At 37.6% G+C, this 21,528-nt stretch overlaps 1 protein-coding gene across 1 annotated transcript in view; it reads left to right on the top strand.

The window, feature by feature from the left end:
• The window catches only part of LOC134344473 (enhancer of polycomb homolog 1-like), a 213,511-nt gene that overhangs the window by 58,795 nt on the left and 133,188 nt on the right, over nucleotides 1-21,528 (top strand). Inside the window, exon 2 of the mRNA XM_063044344.1 lies at nucleotides 298-428. Coding sequence (XP_062900414.1) covers nucleotides 378-428 — 51 coding nt within the window. The 5' untranslated portion in view covers nucleotides 298-377. The remainder of the gene's footprint in view (nucleotides 1-297; nucleotides 429-21,528) is intronic.

Raw genomic sequence — 21,528 nt, 5'->3', positions numbered from 1 at the left:
CACCAACCATGTGCTTGAGTAATCATTAAGGAATAATGAATTATGTTCCATGGGCAAAAAGTTCCTTTTAAAGGAATTTTGTTTGTATTGTAGTGCCTTAATGAATGACTAGAGTCTGAAGTTGTTGGATATTATTTAAGAACCCTAACCCTTAAGCTACTTGTGTTACTACATACATTTGACACTTAATAAATGCAGGTAATTCCTACACCTTGTATGAAACTTTATGATTGACATCTTTGTATTGCTTGCAACTAAGATTAAAAAAATCACTGAAATGGATTTCTATTTTTGCAGGTATTTTCTCCACTGTACCCCACCGATAAACATCATGAAGGAATCTATAACAAGAATTATAAATATGGCCTGGATATTGCATGTTGATATTATGCGAAGCCTTAATAAGACCCCTAAAGGATGCCTGCTTGGTGAGTCTTTATGAGATATTTATGCAAGTGTAAGGTGAATAAAAATATTTATGCCATGCAAGATTTTGCAAAGAGTTAGCAGTGGACATTCATATATTATGCTCAGCTTTTATTAATACTAAACAGTGCTATATGAGTTTATAACTAAAATTATGTGTGGTTGAAGATTTTCATTCTAATGTGCAAATTATCACTATAATTCATAATCTATGATTTGAATTGATTTGCTCTATGTTTTATAAGGTAGTGTAGTTCCCTGCAATGTCATTATTATGCTGGCTTGGTAAACTTTTAGTATTGTTATTGCAATTTAGAATCACAAGTTTATCTTAGACGTTTTCAATGGTCTAGTAAGCAAACAGCAAAAATATTGCTTCATGTATTGAGTGCTGCTTCACATTTGTATTGCTGCTTGTCGGTAATCAGTAAAGTCATATCACAAGTGATTGATTTATTATTGTGAATTGATTGTTCTATTCTAAAATTAAAGCAGAAGCTGTTTGAAGCTGTGTATGTACTACGAAGATGAAACATTACATTTCTCACTGGTGTAGTTTCATGGTTGCACACTTGGGTCATACAAATGATAAATGGCAGAATTAACAAATCTGAGCATTAAGTATGTATACTGTATATATCTGACCAAACCCTTTTGATTAATCTTACTTATGTTGGTCTGATTAGAGACAGGATTATTGCAACAACAAAGGAAAGAGAGAAATATAAATGCAAACAACAGGAATTCTGCAGATGCTGGAAATTCAAGCAACACACATCAAAGTTGCTGGTGAACGCAGCAGGCCAGGCAGCATCTGTAGGAAGAGGTGCAGTTGACGTTTCAGGCCGAGACCCTTCAGTTAAGTCCTGACGAAGGGTCTCGGCCTGAAACGTCGACTGCACCTCTTCCTACAGATGCTGCTTGGCCTGCTGCGTTCACCAGCAACTTTGATGTGTGTTGCAGAGAAATATAAATGTTGGGGTGATGAGAATGGATTGAAGTCAGAAGTAATCTTGATATTTTTTTATTTTAAAATCTTGATGTGATCTCAAGATACCCATATTTTTTGCATTATTACAGTTAGAGTTAATGTTTCTGGACTGAACTTTCTAGGAATCCAGTCCAAGCTGTTGTTTGTGCACCATGTGAACCTCCTCCCAGCTGTCTTCTAACTTCAGCAAATCTTTTCCTTTCTCTTGGTGTCTAGTTTCCCCTTAAATATATTTACACTACTTCCCTTAACTGCATTCTATATTTTGCAAATGTGGGTGAAGAACTTCTTATTTAGCAGTCACGCTCTGGTGATCTCTTGTTACTTCTTAAGGTTAAACAGCATAGTAGTTTGCTTTAAAATGGGATCTACTGAGAGCCATACAATTTCTTGCAAGAATGTTTTTTTTTCAGTTCTTGAGGATGTTTCTCCAATTCCAAAGTTCACTACCCCAAGAGACTTACCTGACCAAGTTGATAGGGGTATGTGAATTAGTATTCACTTAGTATTCATCCTTTCCTCAGCATTGATTTATACCTGTACGGTTTCTTGACCAGTGCAATTCTGACACCACGGAGAAGATACCAAGCAAGCCTTAATTCTGGGGATGAGGTAGGAGCTAATATCAATAGCAGGGGAAAAAAAAGGAATTGTGATCATAACATCATAAGAGTTCCTTCAGCATTTTGTGTGTGTTGCTTTAAATTAGCTATTTTTTTAGGAGGGAAAACATATGGTAAAAATAGTCATTTGGAAGAGGGCCATTTTCAATGGGATGAGAACTTGGTTAAATTTGAATCCAAAATTGGAATGCAAATAGGGGAAACACTTTCAAAGAGGAGAGAGTTCGGGAATTGTTTAAGTACATTCCCATGAGAGAGAAAGATAGATCAAGTCAGTCAGACCTCCCTGATGATCAAATGGAGAGTAAAATCAAGCTTAAGAAAGGGTTGGTATGACAGATGGCAGTTGACAGTGTACTAAATTGAGTCCAGAGTTGAGAGATTTATATGGATAGATTGGAGAATCTCTCCTTGGGAAAAGAAGTTTGATAGGTTGTGACAAGGGTATTTGAATCATGAGTCTAGTCAGGTCAGGGAGGGAGAAACTGGTCCTATTGGCAAACATTGAATGAAATTGAATGGCCAAAAAAAAAAGTGGCATGGGGATAAAGCTTTCCATGCAGAGTGCTTAAAATCATGAATGCCGTGTCAGTGTGTAGACGAGATAAAGTAGGTAAAAAAGAAGATTCATTGTGGCATTCAGAAAGTACTGCATAAATATTTAACAAGAAAGAATGAAAGAAAATTGGAGGACTTCAGGGAGAGAGTGAATGCATGTGATGCTGGATAAATCTGCCATAGAGCCAGCACAAATTTCAGGGGCTGAAATACCTTACTTGCCTTATCCTTTGGTGTATAAAGGAGACCATTCTGCTCCTTGGCCCATTGTCTCTTGATGGAGCTGTCCAATTACTTTCTACTTCCCTGTTTTTTTTCCCCCACTGGGCTCTTGAAAAGATTTTCCAATTCCCTTTTTTCATTTTAAATTTGGTTTTCTTCCAAGGTGAGAAACTCTGCTGTGAGGAAATCCCCAAAATAATTGACAGATATGGACAGACTAAGGGAGTGAGCAAGAAGTTTACAGAAAGAATATAATGTGAAGATCTTTAAGAAGGAAAGAAAAAGTTTTTAAAATAGTAAGGAACTAATAAATGCTGTATCAAAGAATATGGATGCTCTGGTACATTTAGTGTGTTATTAATCAAAGGTAGTACAGCAGGTGATTAGGAAGGTTTTGGAAACAAAACTGGTTTGCAATAGTGAGATTACGCTTAAAAGTACTGCATTGGTTGGGTCTCTATTTCCTAGGACGTGGTGGAGGGCAGGTTGACTGTGAGATTCTTGGGATGAAGGTGTGATGTTTGAGAGGATATTGAGCTGAAGTTTGGAAAATCGGGAGGTGGTGGTGTCTCATTCAAACATATAAGATTGTGAAGCAGGTTGATGGAACAGATACAGGCAGGTGCCTTCCGCTGGTGAAAGTATTTAGAACCATAGATCGAGAGAAGAGATTGTATTTTAGGATGCAGGAAGCTTTGGAATCTGCCTGTGTGAAGATTATGGGCAGGAAGTTGTTCAGGATGTTCAAGACTAAGGTTGATTTTTGTCCTAAATATCACTGGTGAGATCGCTTTGCATAGAGGAGAGAGACTGTCTTTTTATCGCTGGTGAGATCGCTCTGCGACAGAGAGGGAGAATGTTGCCCAGGTTTTCTGCATTTTGGATGTGGACTCAGACTCTGGACTTCCTTTCAGTCCCGGGTTTTTTTTGTATGCTGTTTTTTTTTCCCGCTCTTTCTCCATTTTTTTGTGTGTATGGACGAGGGGAATTTGGAGGTTGATGTGCTTGTTCCATTTTTTCTCATTTTTTTGTGCAGGGAGGAGGAATTTGGGGGTTCATGATTATACTGCCTTTCCTTTCTTGGTTTCATGGCTATCTGGAGAAGAAGAATTTCAGAGCTGTATACTTTGGCAATAAATTAACCTTTATTGAAATATTGAAGAATGTTGAGGGATAGTGGGATCAACAGAAATGGACTTGAAGACGTGGTTTGGGTATGATCTTAGTAATTGTCTAACCATATGGGTTCTTCTGATACTGGTGCTCCTCATTCTTGTTGCTGCTGATAGCAATAAGACAAAGTGACTTCTAATTAAAGTACTATCTATACCAGTCAAATATACAAGCATATCTTTGAAATAGAAAGCATAAAATGTGGGCTTTAACAAAGCACCCTCCAAGAGGACCATAACGTCAAATGTCATGAGTGCAGAGAGAATGGAGCAGAGGGCGAGGCATGCATCTTCAAGGTGCGCCTGGGTTGATTGCCAGCGAGGAGGTGTCATTACTGATCCACACTGATTGTAGTCTCCCAATAAGGTAGTCAGGAATCTGTGTCTATAAAAATAAATGGCAGTGGGATTGGGTCACAGGGCGGGATGTCCAGAACACAATCTCATAGTTCAGTAAACACACAAGATTCTTAATTTTACTGTAAGAACCACATATTGCACATTGTGGAGGATACAGAAAATCCAGCATGATGAAGAGAGATCTCTATTACTACATTCCAATTAATATTGCATGGTGATGTTCTTCAGTAGACTCATTCACTACAATGGGAAAGTAAACTTTTTATACTAGATCATTATCAGGGAGGTAATAGGATTATATATTGTGACAAGTTGTGATTGTTTCTTTCCTACTGCAGTACAAAATCAAGGGATCTACATTTCTGTATGCTGACTCAGCCAGTACTAATGTACTTACAGTATTTACAAAGAGAATCAGAGCCCTCTACAGGTAGTACAAGTGCACTGCATCTTCAGTTATACAAGTTTTCTAATCCAGTAAATTCAATTTGCTATTTTGTTGAAAATGTGAAGTTTCTGTAGACGTGGGGTTTATTGTATTTAACCATCTGGGGCATTTTCATTCATTTAACACCCCCATGAAACAACTCTCAAGCTTATATAAACACGAGAAAGTCTGCAGATGCTGGAAATCCAAAGCAACACACAAAATGTGAGAGGAACTCATCGGGTCCGGCAGCATATTTGGAAATGAATAAACAGTCGATGCTTTGGGCCCCAACCCTTCTTCAGGATTGGAAAAAAGGGGGTAAGACACCAGAATAGAAAGGTGGGGGGGGAGGGAAGGAGGATCGCTAGAAGGTGATAGGTGAAGCCAGGTGGGTAAGAAAGATAAAGGGCTGGAGAGGAAGGAATCTGATAGGAGAGAGTGGACCACAGGAGAAAGGAAAGGAGGAGGGTTCCCAGGGAGAAGTGATAAGCAGGCGAGAAGAGGTAAAAGGCCAGAGTGGGGAATAGAAGAGGGGAGGGGAAGAGTAATTTTTTTTAAACCAGAAGGAGAAATCAGCATAACTACTAATGTTTGATATGATTTTGCATGGATCTTTTTAACATTTGTAATCTACTAAATATTTAATTAAAATTAAATATTTTAATAAATCATGAAAAAATCTACAGTTTACATGAAAATCAAAAATCTACAGTTGAAAATCTCTAATATAAGCAGAAATTGCTGGAAACACTCATTGCTGCAGGCATTATGCTGTCTGTATTTTCAGGAATTTCTGTTTTTATTTCTAGTCTAATGAATTTTGGCCAAGATGTCAAGATTCTGATTTGGTGATTAAGATATTCTCTCATTTGGTATTGTTTGAATAGATAATTCAAATAATGACAAATGAAAGAATATCTTAATAATATCAACAAGCAACTTGAAAAAAAAATTACCCTGGATATTGGCATGACCTCAAGTGGATTAGTGTTGCTCATGCAGAATTACAAAGCTACCAAATTTGATGAATTCCAGCCCGTTAGACAAATAGATCAGAGGTACAAAATGTTAATTTACAGACAGTGCAGATATCAGAACTGTATCCTAACGGAGACTTCCGGTAGCGCTCATGGAGTGAAGTCGCGTTCTTGACTCGCTCCATTACCTCTGAGTTTTTTCTCTCTATGGTCAGCTATACTTTAATTAACTATTAAGGCATCAATTTTTACAATACTTTGAATTAAACTGAATTCTCTGACAATTGGATGGAACTTAGATCTGCTATGTCTAAGAACGGGAAAGACGGCAAGGATGGTAAACCTCCGGTTAAACCGAAAGCTACGGATCTCCCTCCGACTGAATCACCGGTGACTTTGGAAGCTATATCGGAGTTAATTCAGAGGGAAATTTCAACCTCTGTTAGGGAGATGATTCGTACAGAAATTATGGGCTTTGTTAAAGACCTGATTCATACGGAAATCTCAACTAAGTTCCAGAAAATTGCCGATTTAATTGATAAGATGCAAACATGTATTGCGGAACATCAGTCGGCTATATCTGGTCTTCAAAAATCCGCGCAACAAAGTGAGCTTAAGATGGGGAAAGTCGAAGAAACAATTAATGTAATGAAGAAGAAACTTGACTTTTTGACTTTTAAAAACTCTGACTTGGAATCTAGAATGCGACGGCAGAATTTACGAATGATTGGCGTCAGGGAAGCCGTGGAAGCTAACAACCCTATGAAATATTTCTCCCAACTTTTAAAAGATGCATTCCCTACTGTATTTCCTGACCAACCACCGCTACTGGATCGTGTTCACAGAATCCCATCATACTCGTCTAGGTCAGATAGACCTAGGCATGTTATCTTACGTTTTCATTACTTTCAAGATAAGGAGAGACTGTTTCGATTCGCTCGATCTAAAGGTTTCATTGATTTTTCGGATCTTAAGTTCCGATTCGTGGAAGATTTCAGTAAACCAATCTGGGACCAACGGGTCCGTTACAGATCCGTGATGTCGGAATTCTATAAGATGGATTTAAGACCAGCGCTGCTGTACCCTGCACGTCTAAGGATTCGCATGTTAGATGGAGCTCTTCGTTTTTTTGATTCTCCATCGGATGCCCAGAGCTATCTGGATCAACTTTCATCTTCAACATCTTAATTGCCTTTTTTTAATTTTCTCCGTTGATCGGAGGCTGTGAATTGGTTGGTTTTAACTTTTCTGTGCCCTATTTGGGCAGAAAAGTTTACTTTCGATTTCTTAATATGGCTGCTAAACTTTCTTTTTAACTGCGTCATTTCTTTCTTTTCCCAGGGGATTCTGGGTGGTTACTTCCCTTTTGTCATCTTACGTATTTCCTGTGCGGCCTTAAATTTTGTAGTTTTTTTTAAATTTTATTCTGTTTTGCTTTTTATAATCATTTTATGTTAATAATCCTATTTTTTTTGTTGCTGTGTCTATTCATGAGTTTGAGGTTTATTGTGGTTTTTTTTAATATATACTTTCCGGCTTTTGTTCTGTTCTGTGTGTATTTTAATTGAGCTAACTTTTTTTTTATTTATTTTTTTTACTGTTTTACAATTAGCTGATCCTTTTCATATTTATACCTTTTTTTTAGGGAGCGTATACCGGAAGTCATGGGGGTAGTTTTAGCGCTTGCTTCTTTCTGGCGGGTCTGCTTTAGATTTCGCCTTGGGGTCCTGGGGTGGGGGGCGGTGGGAGGGGCTTCACGTTTTAGTTTGTTTCTCTTTGGGCTATATACATTATTGAAGTATTGGTTACGTCCTTTTCCCCGGTATCTTTTGTATGTTCTGTTTCCTCTCCGGGTCTGTGGGTCGCGCCTATTGTCAATCCTCTTTGTTATGGGTTGACTTTAGGATTTATGGAGTCTATTATTAATTTTGTCTCCTGGAATACTAATGGTCTTAATCATCCTATTAAAAGGAAAAAAGTTTTTAAAGTGTTCCGGAGACTTAAAGCACAAATTTTATTTTTACAAGAGACCCATGTACGGAGGGGGGACAGACTACGTTTTTTCAAATTTTGGAAGGGACAACAATTTCATTCGAACTCCAATGCTAAGATTCGAGGCGTCTCTATCTTTATAGACTCCTCAGTTACTTTTATACAACAGGATATTATCTCTGATCCGAATGGTAGATTTTTATTGGTTAGTGGTTTATTATTTAATAAAAAAGTAGTTTTGGTTAATGTTTATGCTCCTAATATGGATTGTCCGGAATTTTATAAATCATTGTTTGATCAGTTTCCGAATTTGAACGAGTTTTCATTGATTTGGGGCGGAGATCTTAATACCTGTTTATCTCCAGCTTTGGACCGTTCGGCTCCTTTACGGACTTTACCTAATAAATCTGCAAATTTGATTAATTTTTTCCTTTCTGATTCTGGGTCGACGGACATTTGGCGTTTTCTGCATCCTCAGGAAAAAGATTTTTCCTTCTTTTCACATGTTCATCATTCCTATTCAAGAATTGATTATTTTTTCATTGATTCTCGTCTCATTTCTTCAGTGATTAAATGTGATTATGATTCTATAACCATTTCGGATCATGCTCCACTTAAGCTTTCTATTAAAATTATGGCCAATATACCAAACAATAGACAATGGCGTTTTAATTCGCTGTTGCTTCAGGACTCGGACTTTGTTAATTTTATGAATGAACAGATTGAGCTTTTTTTTACAATTAACTATACAGAAGATATTTCGGTTAACACTCTTTGGGACACTTTTAAAGCCTATATTCGGGGTCAGATTATTTCGTATTCCGTTGCTTTGAGGAAGAAACAGAAGCAGGAGGAGATGGTAATTGTGGACAAGATTAAAGAAATTGATAAGAAATATGTTATGGCTCCTTCTGAGGAGCTATACAAACAAAGAACTGAACTTCAAATGGAACACAGTTTACTACTCTCGTCCTCGATTGTAAACCAATTAAAGAAAACAAGAAGTGATTTTTATGTTCACAGTGATAAAATTGGCAAGCTGCTGGCTAATCAATTGAAATCTAATTATGTTAAATCTCAAATCAATCAGATTTATAACCAAAATGATCGATTGATATTGGATCATGTGGGGATTAATCAAACCTTTTGTGATTTTTATTCTTCTTTATACCAATCAGAGTCTCCTCGAGATTCTAAATATATGAATGATTTTTTAGATAAGTTAGACTTCCCTCTGATTTCACAGGATATGTCTTCTTTATTAGATACTTCCATTACAATGGATGAGATTAAGAATGTTATTTTTTCTATGAATCTGGGGAAAGCTCCTGGCCCTGATGGGTTTACCGTTGAATTTTATAAATGTTTTGCTTCTTTATTGATTCCTTGGCTCTATAAGGTTTTTGAGGCTTCTTTGAAACTTGGTAAACTTCCGGAATCTTTTAATAGAGCATCAATTTCTTTAATACTAAAGAAGGATAAAGACCCTGCTCAATGTGCATCTTATAGACCAATATCTTTATTAAATGTTGATTCTAAAGTTTTTTCTAAGTTATTAGCAAATAGACTAGAAAAAGTACTTCCTTCTATTATTTCGGAAGACCAAACGGGTTTTATTAAAGGTCGTTACTCTTTTTATAATATTCGTACATTGTTAAATATCGTTTATACTCCCTCACAAAATGTTCCTGAGTGTGTTATTTCTTTAGATGCCGAGAAAGCTTTTGATAGAGTAGAATGGCCTTATTTATTTAAGGTGCTTGAAATGTTTAATTTTAGCTTGAAATTTATATCCTGGATTAAACTGTTATATTACTCCCCTGTAGCCTCGGTTCGTACTAACTCCTTAAACTCACCTTTTTTTCCTCTCTTTCGTGGTACTCGACAAGGCTGTCCTCTTAGTCCCCTATTATTTGATATTGCATTAGAACCTCTTGCAATTGCTATTCGAGAATCTTTAAATATTACTGGGATAACTCGGGGATTAAAGTCCCATAAATTATCACTCTATGCTGATGATTTACTTTTATATATTTCTAATCCTGAGAGATCCATTCCTGCTGTTTTAGAGTTATTAGCACAATTTGGTCTTTTCTCAGGTTATAAATTAAATCTTAGTAAGAGTGAACTTTTTCCGATTAATAAACATCTTCCCTTATATTATAAATTTCCATTTAAATTGATTAATAATTACTTTTCATATCTTGGGATTAAAATTACTTGTAAACATAAAGATTTATTTAAGACTAACTTTTTACCATTAATAGACCATATTACTCAACTTTCGTCTAAATGGTTTCCCTTATATTTAACTTTGATTGGTCGTATTAATGCAGTTAAGATGTTTTTTTTGCCAAAATTTTTATATGTGTTTCAGGCATTACCAATTTTCGTTCCTAAATCTTTTTTTGATAAAGTTGACTCTAAAATTTCTTCATTTATTTGGCAGAACAAGAATCCGAGACTGGGTAAAATACATTTACAGAAAGCTAAGAGAGATGGAGGTTTAGCATTACCTAACTTTAGATTTTATTATTGGGCTATTAATATTCGACATATGAAATTTTGGTTACTTGATCGGGACATACTATTTATTCCTAAATGGGTAGCATTGGAATTACAATCTGTTCAGGGTTATACACTTGGTTCTATTTTAGGTTCCTCTCTTCCTTTTGATTCGAAACGTCTTAAGCAGGTCTCTAACCCGATAGTTAAATATGCTTTGCGCATTTGGTTTCAATTCAGAAAATTTTTTGATCTTAATCAATTCGGGTTAGCGATTCCTATTTTAGGTAACATATTTTTTCCTCCCTCTTTTACGGATCGCGCTTTTCAAACTTGGAAGACTAAGGGTATTTTACGGTTTTTGGATTTATTTTTAGATGGTTCCCTTATGTCTTTTGAACAATTATCTAACAAATATAACTTATCAAGAATACATTTTTTTAGATATTTACAAGTTAGAAATTTCCTAAGTACTATACTTACTTCCTTTCCAATGCTTCCTCCTATATATATTTTAGATTCGATAATTAACCTTAATCCATGTCAGAAAGGTGCATCGGCTATGATTTATAATATTATTATGAAACTTAGGAAAGCTCCATTTGATAAGATTAGGGTAGATTGGGAACAGGAATTGGGGCTTACCATTTCTGTGGATGATTGGGGGCAGATTTTACAATTAGTTAATACTTCCTCTATTTGTGCTAAACATTCCCTAATTCAATTTAAAGTGGTTCATAGAGCACATATGTCCAAAGATAAGTTAGCGCGTTTTTACTCGCATATTAATCCTTTCTGTGATAGATGTTCGGGGCAGATAGCCTCTTTAACTCATATGTTTTGGTCTTGCCCTACTTTGGAAACTTTTTGGAGAGATATTTTCAATATTATTTCTAAGGTATTAAATATAGATATCTCTCCTCACCCTATTACTGCTATCTTTGGACTACCTAAAATTTCTAGTAATCTTTCCCCTTCAGCCCGTAGAATGATTGCATTTCTTACTTTAATGGCGAAAAGATGTATTTTACAACATTGGAAAGAGCTTAATGCGCCAACTACCTTTTTTTGGTTTTCTCAGACGATTTTATGTTTGAATCTGGAGAAAATTAGAAGTAACCTTTATGATTCTTCATTTAAATTTGAACAGATTTGGGGACCTTTTATTCGATATTTTCATTTAATGTAATATTTACCCTTCTTGTTTTCTCTTCACTGTTTTAATGGAGGTCGGGATTGAGGACGTGATTTTAAGTTTAACTCTGTTTGGTTTCAAGTTAGCCCATTGCTTTGCTTTGCTTTTAGTTAGTTGCACGGTGGGTTTTTTTTTTGGGGTTTTTTTTTTCTTTTTTTCCATTGATATATATAAAATCTAGTATACTATTATGTTATCTTGGTTTCTTATGCTTAAATTACATTGTTTGTAGTATTTTCTTTTTGGTATTGTTATCTTTTGGAATTTTATTATACTTTAACATTGTATTAATGTTTATATGGTTTACCTTTTTTGTATACTTACTCAATAAAAAGATTTAAAGAGAGAACTGTATCCTAACCACAACAAAGAAAAACGCAGCATCAGGACCCAGATGAAGTTTATAACCAATCAGATAATAGTAACATTAAGTCATTAGGAACATTCTGAACATTTTGTACAATTCAACCTGTTGATTCTACACTAATTTACCTTTATTACAGGCCAGGCATTGTGCAGCTGTCAGCTTTAGTAATTTAGGTTCAATACTGATCTCCAATATGACAGAGCATTTGCATTTTCTTCCTGTGACTGAGTGAGTTTCCCTAGGTGCTCCATTTTCCTCCCACTTCCCAAAGATGAACTTGGTTAATGGCTACCAAAAGGTACCTGAAGTGAAAGTGGCAGGTTGGGAATTTGCAGGAAATAGTTAATAGTCATGCCTGAGTCCATAGGGAAACAAGCAGGAAAATGGGTTTGTTTTGAGAACTGACAACAGAATCATAAATGAATTTTGAAATGAATCCTCTTGCCTCTTGGTTACTTACTATATGCACAGTAAATGGGGTTAATTTACTTTTCCCTTTTGTGAAATGTAGTTGGGACAGATTATTTCTGTAAATTAGTTCTATCTGTTCTAGTACCAAAGGAAAAATTGGATATTCCAAATGGCCTCAAATCCTGAATCTTTTTAGAAAAAAATCAGGAACATTTAATAGAATCCAAGAGTTGTACCATCCCATCTTGTTCTTCGCAACTTAGCAACTGAGTTTGTCTGCATTTCACCATATCTGCCTAAGTCTTTCCTATCCATGTTGAATTTGTATCGGCTGCTACCACTTTCTCTGGCCGTTTATTCCAAATACCCACTACTTCAGTGTGAAAAAATTTGCCCAGTGTTCCCCTTTCACTTTAAGCCTGTAGCTCTAGAATTCCGTACCCCTTTGGGGGTGGTGCTGGGGAGGTTGTGGAGGAGACTGACTATCTCTCCTATCTATGCTCTATGCCCTCATAATTTTTATAAACCTCTATCCCCTCAGCCTCCTATGCTCCAAGGTAAACAATCGCAATCTCTCCAGTCTGTCTGTATAATTCAATCTCACCAAAACAAGCAACATACTTGCAGATCTTTTTTTTTGCACACACTCCAACTCAATTATATCCTTCCTAGAGCATGGTGACCAGAATTGCACACAATACTCCAAGTGCAGTCTCTATAACATAATGTCCTAATTCCTGTACTCAGTGCTTCAGGTTGTTATTTATTGATTTCGGGTATGAACAAGTTCAAGTTTGAGTCAGCGATGATTGTGTAATCCTCCAAAGAGGAATAACCTGTTTTAAGAATAATACAAGTCGTAATTTGGTTTAGATAGTTTAAAAATTGTGTGCACTTAAGCACTGCAATCATATATTTATTGGGTTATGCATATTGTGATTCAGTTTTATTTCAGAAAAACAGCTAAAAATAAAACTTTGATTGTAAATGTCTATTGGTTGGAGGAACACCACCTTCTATTTCATCTGTGTAGCCTCCAACCTGATGACATGAACATTGATCTCTTCAACTTCCCATCATGGTCCCACTGCCCTCTCCTTTACCATTCCCCATCCCTTTTTCTCTCTCACCTTATCTCCTTGCCTGCCCATCGCCTCCCTCTGGTGCTGCTCCCCATTTTTTCCATGGCCTTTTGTTCTCCTCTGTTGGACTCACCCTTCTCCAGCCCTGTATCTCTTTCATCGATCAATTTCCCAGCTCTTTACTTCATCCATCTCCCCCCCCCAGTTTCTTCTATCACCTCGTCTTTCTCTCTCCCTTCTCTCCCCCCACCACAACATTTTAAATCTACTCCTCAACTTTCTTTCTCCTGTCCTGCCAAAGTGTCTCAGCCCGAAACAACAACTATTTTTGTCCATAAATGCCGCCAGACCTGCTGAGTTCTCCAGCATTTTGTGTGTGTGGCTTGGATTTCCAGCATCTGCAGATTTTCTCTTGTTTGTGATTATATATTGTTGTTAAAATGAGAACCAAATAAAAATAGAGATATGAAAGACTACAAATGCTGGAAATCTGGACCTTTGAGAAATATCGGAGGACCTTTGAGTCAAGTAGCAACTATGGAGGGAAATAGACAGTTGGCATTTCGGGTTGATACCCTGCATCAGCACTTGAAAGAAAGAGGGAGATAGTATAAAAGCTGGGAAAAGAGGTGGACCATGTGTTGGTTGGTGATAGATGGACTTAGGTGAGATAGGTTGATAGGCAGGTGGGGAGAAGAAGAGTGATACAAGAAGCTGGAAGGTGATAGGTGGAAGTGAGAAAGGGCTGAAGAAGGTGGAATCTGACAGGAGAGTCAGGAGAATTCAGTGGACCATGGAATAAAGAAGGTGATGGGAACCAGCGGGGGGGGGAGGGGGTAATGGGGCCAGTGGGAGCTAAATGGAGGAGGGATCAGAGGAGAAGTATGAGGGGCCAACCCCGAAGTATTCCTTAGTATTTAACATGTGAATGAATTGGTGTTGTTTATTGCACCAAGCATTCGCAGCATTGCCTCCTCTACATCAGTGAGACCCAATGCAAATTGGGGTATTGCAATGTCTGCCGTAACAGCCAGAATCTCCTGGTGGTCAACTATTTTAATTCCACTTCCCATCCACACCAACATGTCTGTTATCAGCCTCCTCTACTTTCAAGTTAAGGATAATCTCCAACGTGAAGGCATGTACATTGATTTCTCTGACTTCCAATAACTACTGCCCTCTGATTACCCTCTTTTATTTCCACCATTCTAATCTTTATGGAAGTAACAAAAATAATAGAAATGCTCGGCTAATCAGTCAATGACGGTAGAAAGAGAAACGATGTTTTCGATCAATGACTCTTCATCATAAATGGAAAATTGTAGAGAAGATTTAACTTCTCCAGTTTTGATGAAGATTCTTCACTTTGTTTCCCTCTTTGCATGGGTTACCTAATCTGCCAAGCATTCATGGCACATTCAACTTTTGATTCCAATTTCCAGCACCTATACTTTTTAAAGGAGTCAAAGTACATTTATTATCAAAGAATGTAAGCAGTACACAACTCTGAGATTTCTCCAAACAGCCACAAAACAAAGAACGATAGAACCTGTTCAAAGTAAAGCCATCAAACCCCTCCCCCACTCTCAAAAAATTGCACAAATGACAACAAATTTTTAAAAATTCAAATGAAAACACAGAAAATAAAACATAAAATCAAAAGGCATATTTTTGGTTCAGCTCAGTGTTCATTATCTGCAGGCCACCCCATTCAAAAATAGCACAGAAATAGCAACAGAAAAAGGAGTGAACAGAAAATAGAACAAATCATAACATCCAGTCTACAAACCAGGTCAATTAAACCTTTCTCCTGCACCATCCTCAAACAGCATTGGGGTGGTGGGGTGGAGAGAGAGAGAGAGATCACTCGAACGCAAGGACTTTCCCTCGGGAGCAGTGAGCGAGAGACCACCACATTCCTCCTGCAGCAGTGAGCGAGAGGCTGGTAGATGGCGCTGAACACCCACTCACCTTCTGTACTTGCGTCGATGCACTCTTCCTCGGTGCATTAATGGGCGAAAAGTGACTTTGATCAGCAAATTTGTTGATGATGCAAAGATTGGAGGTGTAGTGGACAGTGAGGAAAGATTTCAAAGCTTGCAGAGGGATTTGGACCAGCTGAAAAAATGGGCTGTAAAATGGCAGATAGAGTTTAATACAGACAAGTGTGAGGTATTGCTCTTTGGAAGGACAAACCAAAGTACATGGTAGGGCACTGAGGGGCGCAGTAGAACTGAGGGATCTGGGAATACAGAAACAAAATTCCCTAAAAGTGGCGTCACAGGTAGATAGGGTCGTAAAGAGAGCTTTTGGTACATTGGCCTTTATAAATCAAAGTATTGAGTATAAGAGTTGGAATGTTATGGTGAGGTTGTATAAGGCATTGGTGAAGCCGAATTTGGAGTATTGTGTACAGTTTTGGTCACCAAATTACGGGAAGGATATTAATAAGGTTGAAAGAGTGCAAAGAAGGTTTACAAGGATGTTGCTGGGACTCGAGAAACTGAGATACAGAGAAAGGTTGAATAAGTTAGGACTTTATTCCCTGGAGTGTAGAAGAATGAGGGGAGATTTGATTGAGGTATATAAAATTATGATGGGTATAGATAGAGTGAATGCAAGCAGGCTTTTTCCACTGAGGCTAGGGGAGAAAAAAAACCAGAGGACATGGGTTAAGGGTGAAGGGCGAAAAGTTTAAGGGAACATTAGGGAAGGCTTCTTCACACAGAGAGTGGTGGGAGTGTGGAATGAGCTGCCAGATGAAGTGGTAAATGCGGGCTCACTTTTAACATTTAAGAAAAACTTGGACAGGTACATGGATGAGAAGTGCATGGAGGGATATGGTCCGTGTGCAGGTCAGTGGGACTAGGCAGAAAAATGGTTTGGCACAGCCAAGAAGGGCCAATAGGCCTGTTTCTGTGCTGTAATGTTCTATGGTTCTATGATTCTAGGTGAAGTCGATCATGGGCTCAGGCCCCATCTCCAGGCTTTCTGGCTCCCATGCCACACTTTTGCTTACGGCTTCTTGGAAAATGCACTACCAAAATGTAGCTAACAGGTTCCAAGAGTAGCAGAACCACATCTAAAATAAGAAGATGATGTAAAGGAATTACTTTGTGACCCATCTTGAGAATGTTGCGCTTGGTAGCCATCTTTGGTAGCTTCAATTAATAGAAAACCTACTTTGCTACTGATGATAAAGACTATTTAGATTAGATTAGATTCAACTTTATTGTCATTGTGCCGAGTACAGATAAAAAGCCAATGAAATGCAGTTAGCATCTGACCAGAAATGCAAAGAATAGTGTTATTTACAAAATAACTGCAAATAAAAAGTAAGTGCTACAGCACACAAATATAAAAGTACTGAGACAGTACAGTATGGGTGCAATACTGCTTAGCGCTGTGATGTGAGGTTCAGCAGGGTCACAACCTCAGGAAAGAAGCTCTTCCTGTGCCTGCTGGTGCGGGAGCGGAGGCTCCTGTTGTGCCTACTGGATGGGAGGAGAGTAAAAAGTCCATAGTTAGGGTGAGATGCATCCTTGATAATGCTTTTCGCCCTGCCCAGGCAGCGTTTATGGTAGATGTTCTCAGTGGGGGGCAATTGGGTGCCGATAATCCACTGGACAGTTTTCACAACATGCTGGAGTGCTTTGCGGTCCGATATGGGACAATTGCCATACCACACTGAGATGCAGTTGGTGAGTATGCTCTCAATGGTACAGCGGTAAAAGTCCGTCAGTGTCCTGGGACAGAGGTGAGCTTTCTTGATGCTCCGCAGGAAATAAAGGCGCTGTTGTGCCTTTTTGATCAGGATGGAGGAGTTCAGGAACCAGGTGAGATCCTCAGAAATGTGGACACCAAGGAATTTGAAGCTTGATACACGCTCCACTAAGCTCCGTTGATGTAGATGGGGACGTGAGTGTGGCTGTGAGAAGGTTGTGACTGGTTGCCTAGAGAAGTTGCCTTGCTATTTCCAGGCCTGATCTATTGCATCCCCTAATCACTGGAAATGTATGAAAATGAATAAATCTGTTAACTGGACCTTGATCACCAGAGAAGAGCAAACAAAAATTTCAACTGTACTGTTCATTTCATAGTTGACCACAATCCTGTATTAGGTTTATTGCTTCGTTGTTTCAATTATTTGAACAGATTCAGTATAATTTTTTGTCTATCTGGAGCATACCAATTCAACATGGAAATGTACCAATATTGGTTTCAGCTATTTGTTAGCTGTAAGGGCAATGTTATATGTAATGTTAAAATAATATATACTGTATGTATATATAAAATCAAATTAGCAGCCGATTTGCTTGCCTGTGAATGTTGCTTCCTTCGAAACACATGGTATCACTTGTTGCTACCAAAGTGTGTCAAAATTCCCACATCTAAATGGTGGAACCTTAAACCAAAAGCTTGACTGCTTTTATCAAAGTCTGCCATGTCCATAAATCTGGATATTTGATTTCAGCATAAAACTGTGGCCCAAATAGATAATGATAGTTACACACACAAAATGCTGGAGAAACCTAGCAGATCAGGCAGCATCTATGAAGGGTAATAAAGGAGTCAACCTTTTGGGCTGAAATCCTTCATCAGGACTGGTAAGGAAGTGGAAGAAGCCAAAATAAGAGGAGGGGGAAGGGGAAGGAGTACAAGGTGGCAGCTGATAGGTGAAGCCAGGTGGGAGGGAAAAGAGGTGGGTGGGTGAGGGAAGATGAGTGAGAAGTATGGAGGTGATGGGTGGAAAAGGTAGAGGGCTGAAGAAGGAGAAATCTGGTCCACGAGAGAAAGGAAAGGAGACACCAGAGGGAGGTGATAGGCAGGTGAGGAGAAGAGATGGGGTAAGAGGGGAGCCAGAATGGGGAATAGGGGAGAAGAGAGAAATTACTAGATGTCATGGAAATCAGTGTTCATGCTGTCAGATTGGAGGCTACCCAAACGGAATAGAATTAATGGTTGCATCAGGCAACTGCTTAATGAGCCCAACATGTCAATGGTTCTCCCCCACCTGGCATCTTCTCTCTTCCTTTCCAGTCTTGATGAAGTGTCTCAGCCCAAGATGTGGACTGTTTATTCATTTCCACAAAAGCTGCCTGACCTGCTGAGTTCCTGCAGAATTTTGTGTGTGTTGCTTATCGGCCTAAATGTGCAACTTGGTAGCAATTTCAGATGGCCTCAATTGTTGACTGTTTTAGTCAGTGCTGTCCGAACCACACTCCAAGATTGGACCAAGACGAGGTCAGGGTCAAAGTGTGAATAAGCTGTCTGCTGAACTTGTGCCAGGCTCAGACAGTTGAATACAGAGGAATGGCTGTAAGGGTTCTAAGTAAAAATGAGGTAATTTATTGTTTTAATTGATTTTGTTTGTATTTTAAATACAGTGGATTCTGGTTAATCAGGGCCATTGGTTAATTGGCGCAGTCATTTATTTCAGACAACTCTAAAGAACAAAAATTAATTGAGAAAATGGCCGGGATACCTTTCATTTTTTTGGGACACTATGCTACTATTTAGTTGGAACAGGAGACTGTTAAAAACAGTTTCTAACTAGCATTAGTCACGTGCACTTGTGTAGCCGTTAGACACTACACCGTGCTTAGAGTGAACAGTTTTTAAATAGCATCATTTGCATATGTTTGTGTTCAAAAAGCAATGATTTTAGTCACTGATAGTTGGCGAGAAATAAGCAGTAAGTCGATACGGAACTATTCTGTTCACTATGGTTTCAAGCATTCAGGCTTGCAAGAAGCGAAAAATGGCCGGGAGAGAAATTGAAACGATTTCACTTCTTCAGCAAGTTAGGAACTACAAAGAATTTGAGGGTATCAACATCATACAATTGTCAAAAGCATTGTATGAAGGCAGTCCATTATCTGCACTAGGTGTCTGTGTTAATTTTCATTTACAGTCAATCAAAAGAACACAGCAGCGTGCAATTCTTCCATTGATTACTGTTAGGAACTAATACACAGCTTTATAATACTGCAGTATACCGGTAGTGTTCTAATTTGTTCAGTATTTTGTTTAAAAACATAATTTGGTACTCAGGTAAAATTAATTTTTGTGTTTATCCCTTTTTAACAGTTTCCATGAACTTTGGATAATTGAGGCAGCTGCTTAATTGGACCAAAATGTATTGGTCCCATTGTGTCCCAATTAACCAAAATGTAATGTATTCTTTTATTTTGCAATTTTTGATTTTTAATATATATAATTTTTTTTTAACTTGGGGTTATTCGAAGTACTGAACAGCTTTGGTAGTCAGTTATGTCTTTAAAGATTGTCTTAGCTGGCAATTTTTTTGTGAATACATTTTGTTCTGTTTGGTACACATGATAGTGTTCATCTAACTTCCTCTCATCATCCATGGCCTTGCAATTTTGAATCGTGATGATTTTGAGCTGACGTTTGATGCTGAATGTTATGTTGAAAGGAGTGTGGTTAGCTCAATGATGATGGCAAATTATAATTCATTTGGATCTGTTCTGACTTGAAAAGGACCAGTGGATGAGTGGAATTGTAAGGACATTACTCTTAGTAAGGAAATCATAAGCAAGATAATAAAGTCTAGTTGAAGGGTTTCAAATCGGAATATAAATTATCCATTTCCCTCTACAGATACACTGAGTTCCTCCAGATTTGTGCTCCAGATTCCAGCATCTGCAATCTCAAAATTCAAAATAAGTTTTGTTAGAGTACATGTATCTCACCACATACAACCCTGAGATTCTCTTTCCTGCAGGTATACTCAGAAAATATATAGAATATACTCCTATAGAACTGTAATCTCCTGTCTCTGGGCAATAAAGTTTGATTGTTTTGCTACAAATATTTGAGCCTCTTTTGATATATTTAAAATCCACAATACATCTAATACAATTGTTCATAGACATCTGATTAATTTGTTGTAGTATAAAAATAAGGTACTGTTCTGGATGCTAGTAGCTTTTCTTGGTAATCAGTTAAGGTATACATCGTCAAGATTATATAAAGAATTCCAAACGTCACAGAGGAAAGGCATTCTATTTATCCTACAAAGGTCTTCTTTGGTTAAAAACCCTGTGGGGCTCAGTGGACTTGGGGTGCATCACTGATTGTAGAAAACCTACTGCTAACACTATATTCAAAATTATCCTAATTATCCATGTTTTCAAAACCATAGTTTAATAAATTTTGAGCTAAAGTTTAGGTGTTTGTGATGTACATTGGAAATCAAGTAAATTTTGGAAATTATTTATTTTGTGCAGAAGAGGGCCCAAATAATCATTATTCAGCTTTATTTTTTCTGCCAGTCCTAGCAGTAGTTTTAGAAATAACATTAGTGTTCCAAGTGGCTGGCCTGCAAGTCTTCCAAAGCTGCTGCAATAATCCAAACCTTTAATCCATGAGAAGAAGTGGAATTGCTGCTATCAGCTTTATTAATAAAATACGGAAGAAATTTTGGATCTATACGTTGTTTTCTTAGATTGCAGATATTAATTATGAATGTCTGCATATGATATTTTGGCATAAGATCTTACATACAGTACACAGAATAGGCACCTTAATAGCCACATTTTAAAAGGAAAGTAAAACTTGTTCCTTGCTGCTGATGAGGAATCCTGCTTACATAGGACGTGAGCCACGATGCCATGCTATATTTTTGTAGCCTTATTTCAAATGTAGTTTTTGACTGAAGTTTCCTTCTGCAAACACAAAGTTAGTGAAGTATTTAAAGGATTGAAATTGGGTTCTTTAACTGCAACTGGCCTTCATTAAGAAAACTAGCTTTAAGATTAGCTTCAGTGATAAAAGTAGCCATTCTGTACTTTGCTTAAGGAGAGCCTTATTAATCAACTTCATCTAGTTGGAAAGCTTTACAAAACAAACTTAGCAAATACTGGAAATCTAAGATAAAGAAAACAGCAACTCAGCCAATAAGGCAGCATCTCTGGAAAGAGATATGAGGTTAATGTTTCGGGTCAAAGACCTCTTCAGAACTGGAAAACAACCAATGGACTCAATTTCAAGGTCTTTTCATCTCATGCTATCGATATTTGTTGCTTATTTATTATTATTATTATTGTTAATAATTTATTTTGCATTCTGGTTGAACACTCTGGGTGGTTTTTCATTGATTCTGTTATGGCTATTCTATAGATTTATTGAGTACGCTCACAAGTAAATGAATTTCGAGGTTGTATATTGTGACGTGTATGTACTTTGATAATA

This window comes from Mobula hypostoma, chromosome 3 (assembly GCF_963921235.1).
Source record: "Mobula hypostoma chromosome 3, sMobHyp1.1, whole genome shotgun sequence".
Lineage (NCBI taxonomy): Eukaryota > Metazoa > Chordata > Chondrichthyes > Myliobatiformes > Myliobatidae > Mobula > Mobula hypostoma.
Note: the sequence above shows the minus strand (reverse complement) of the source record. Positions and strands in the feature narration are given on the sequence as shown.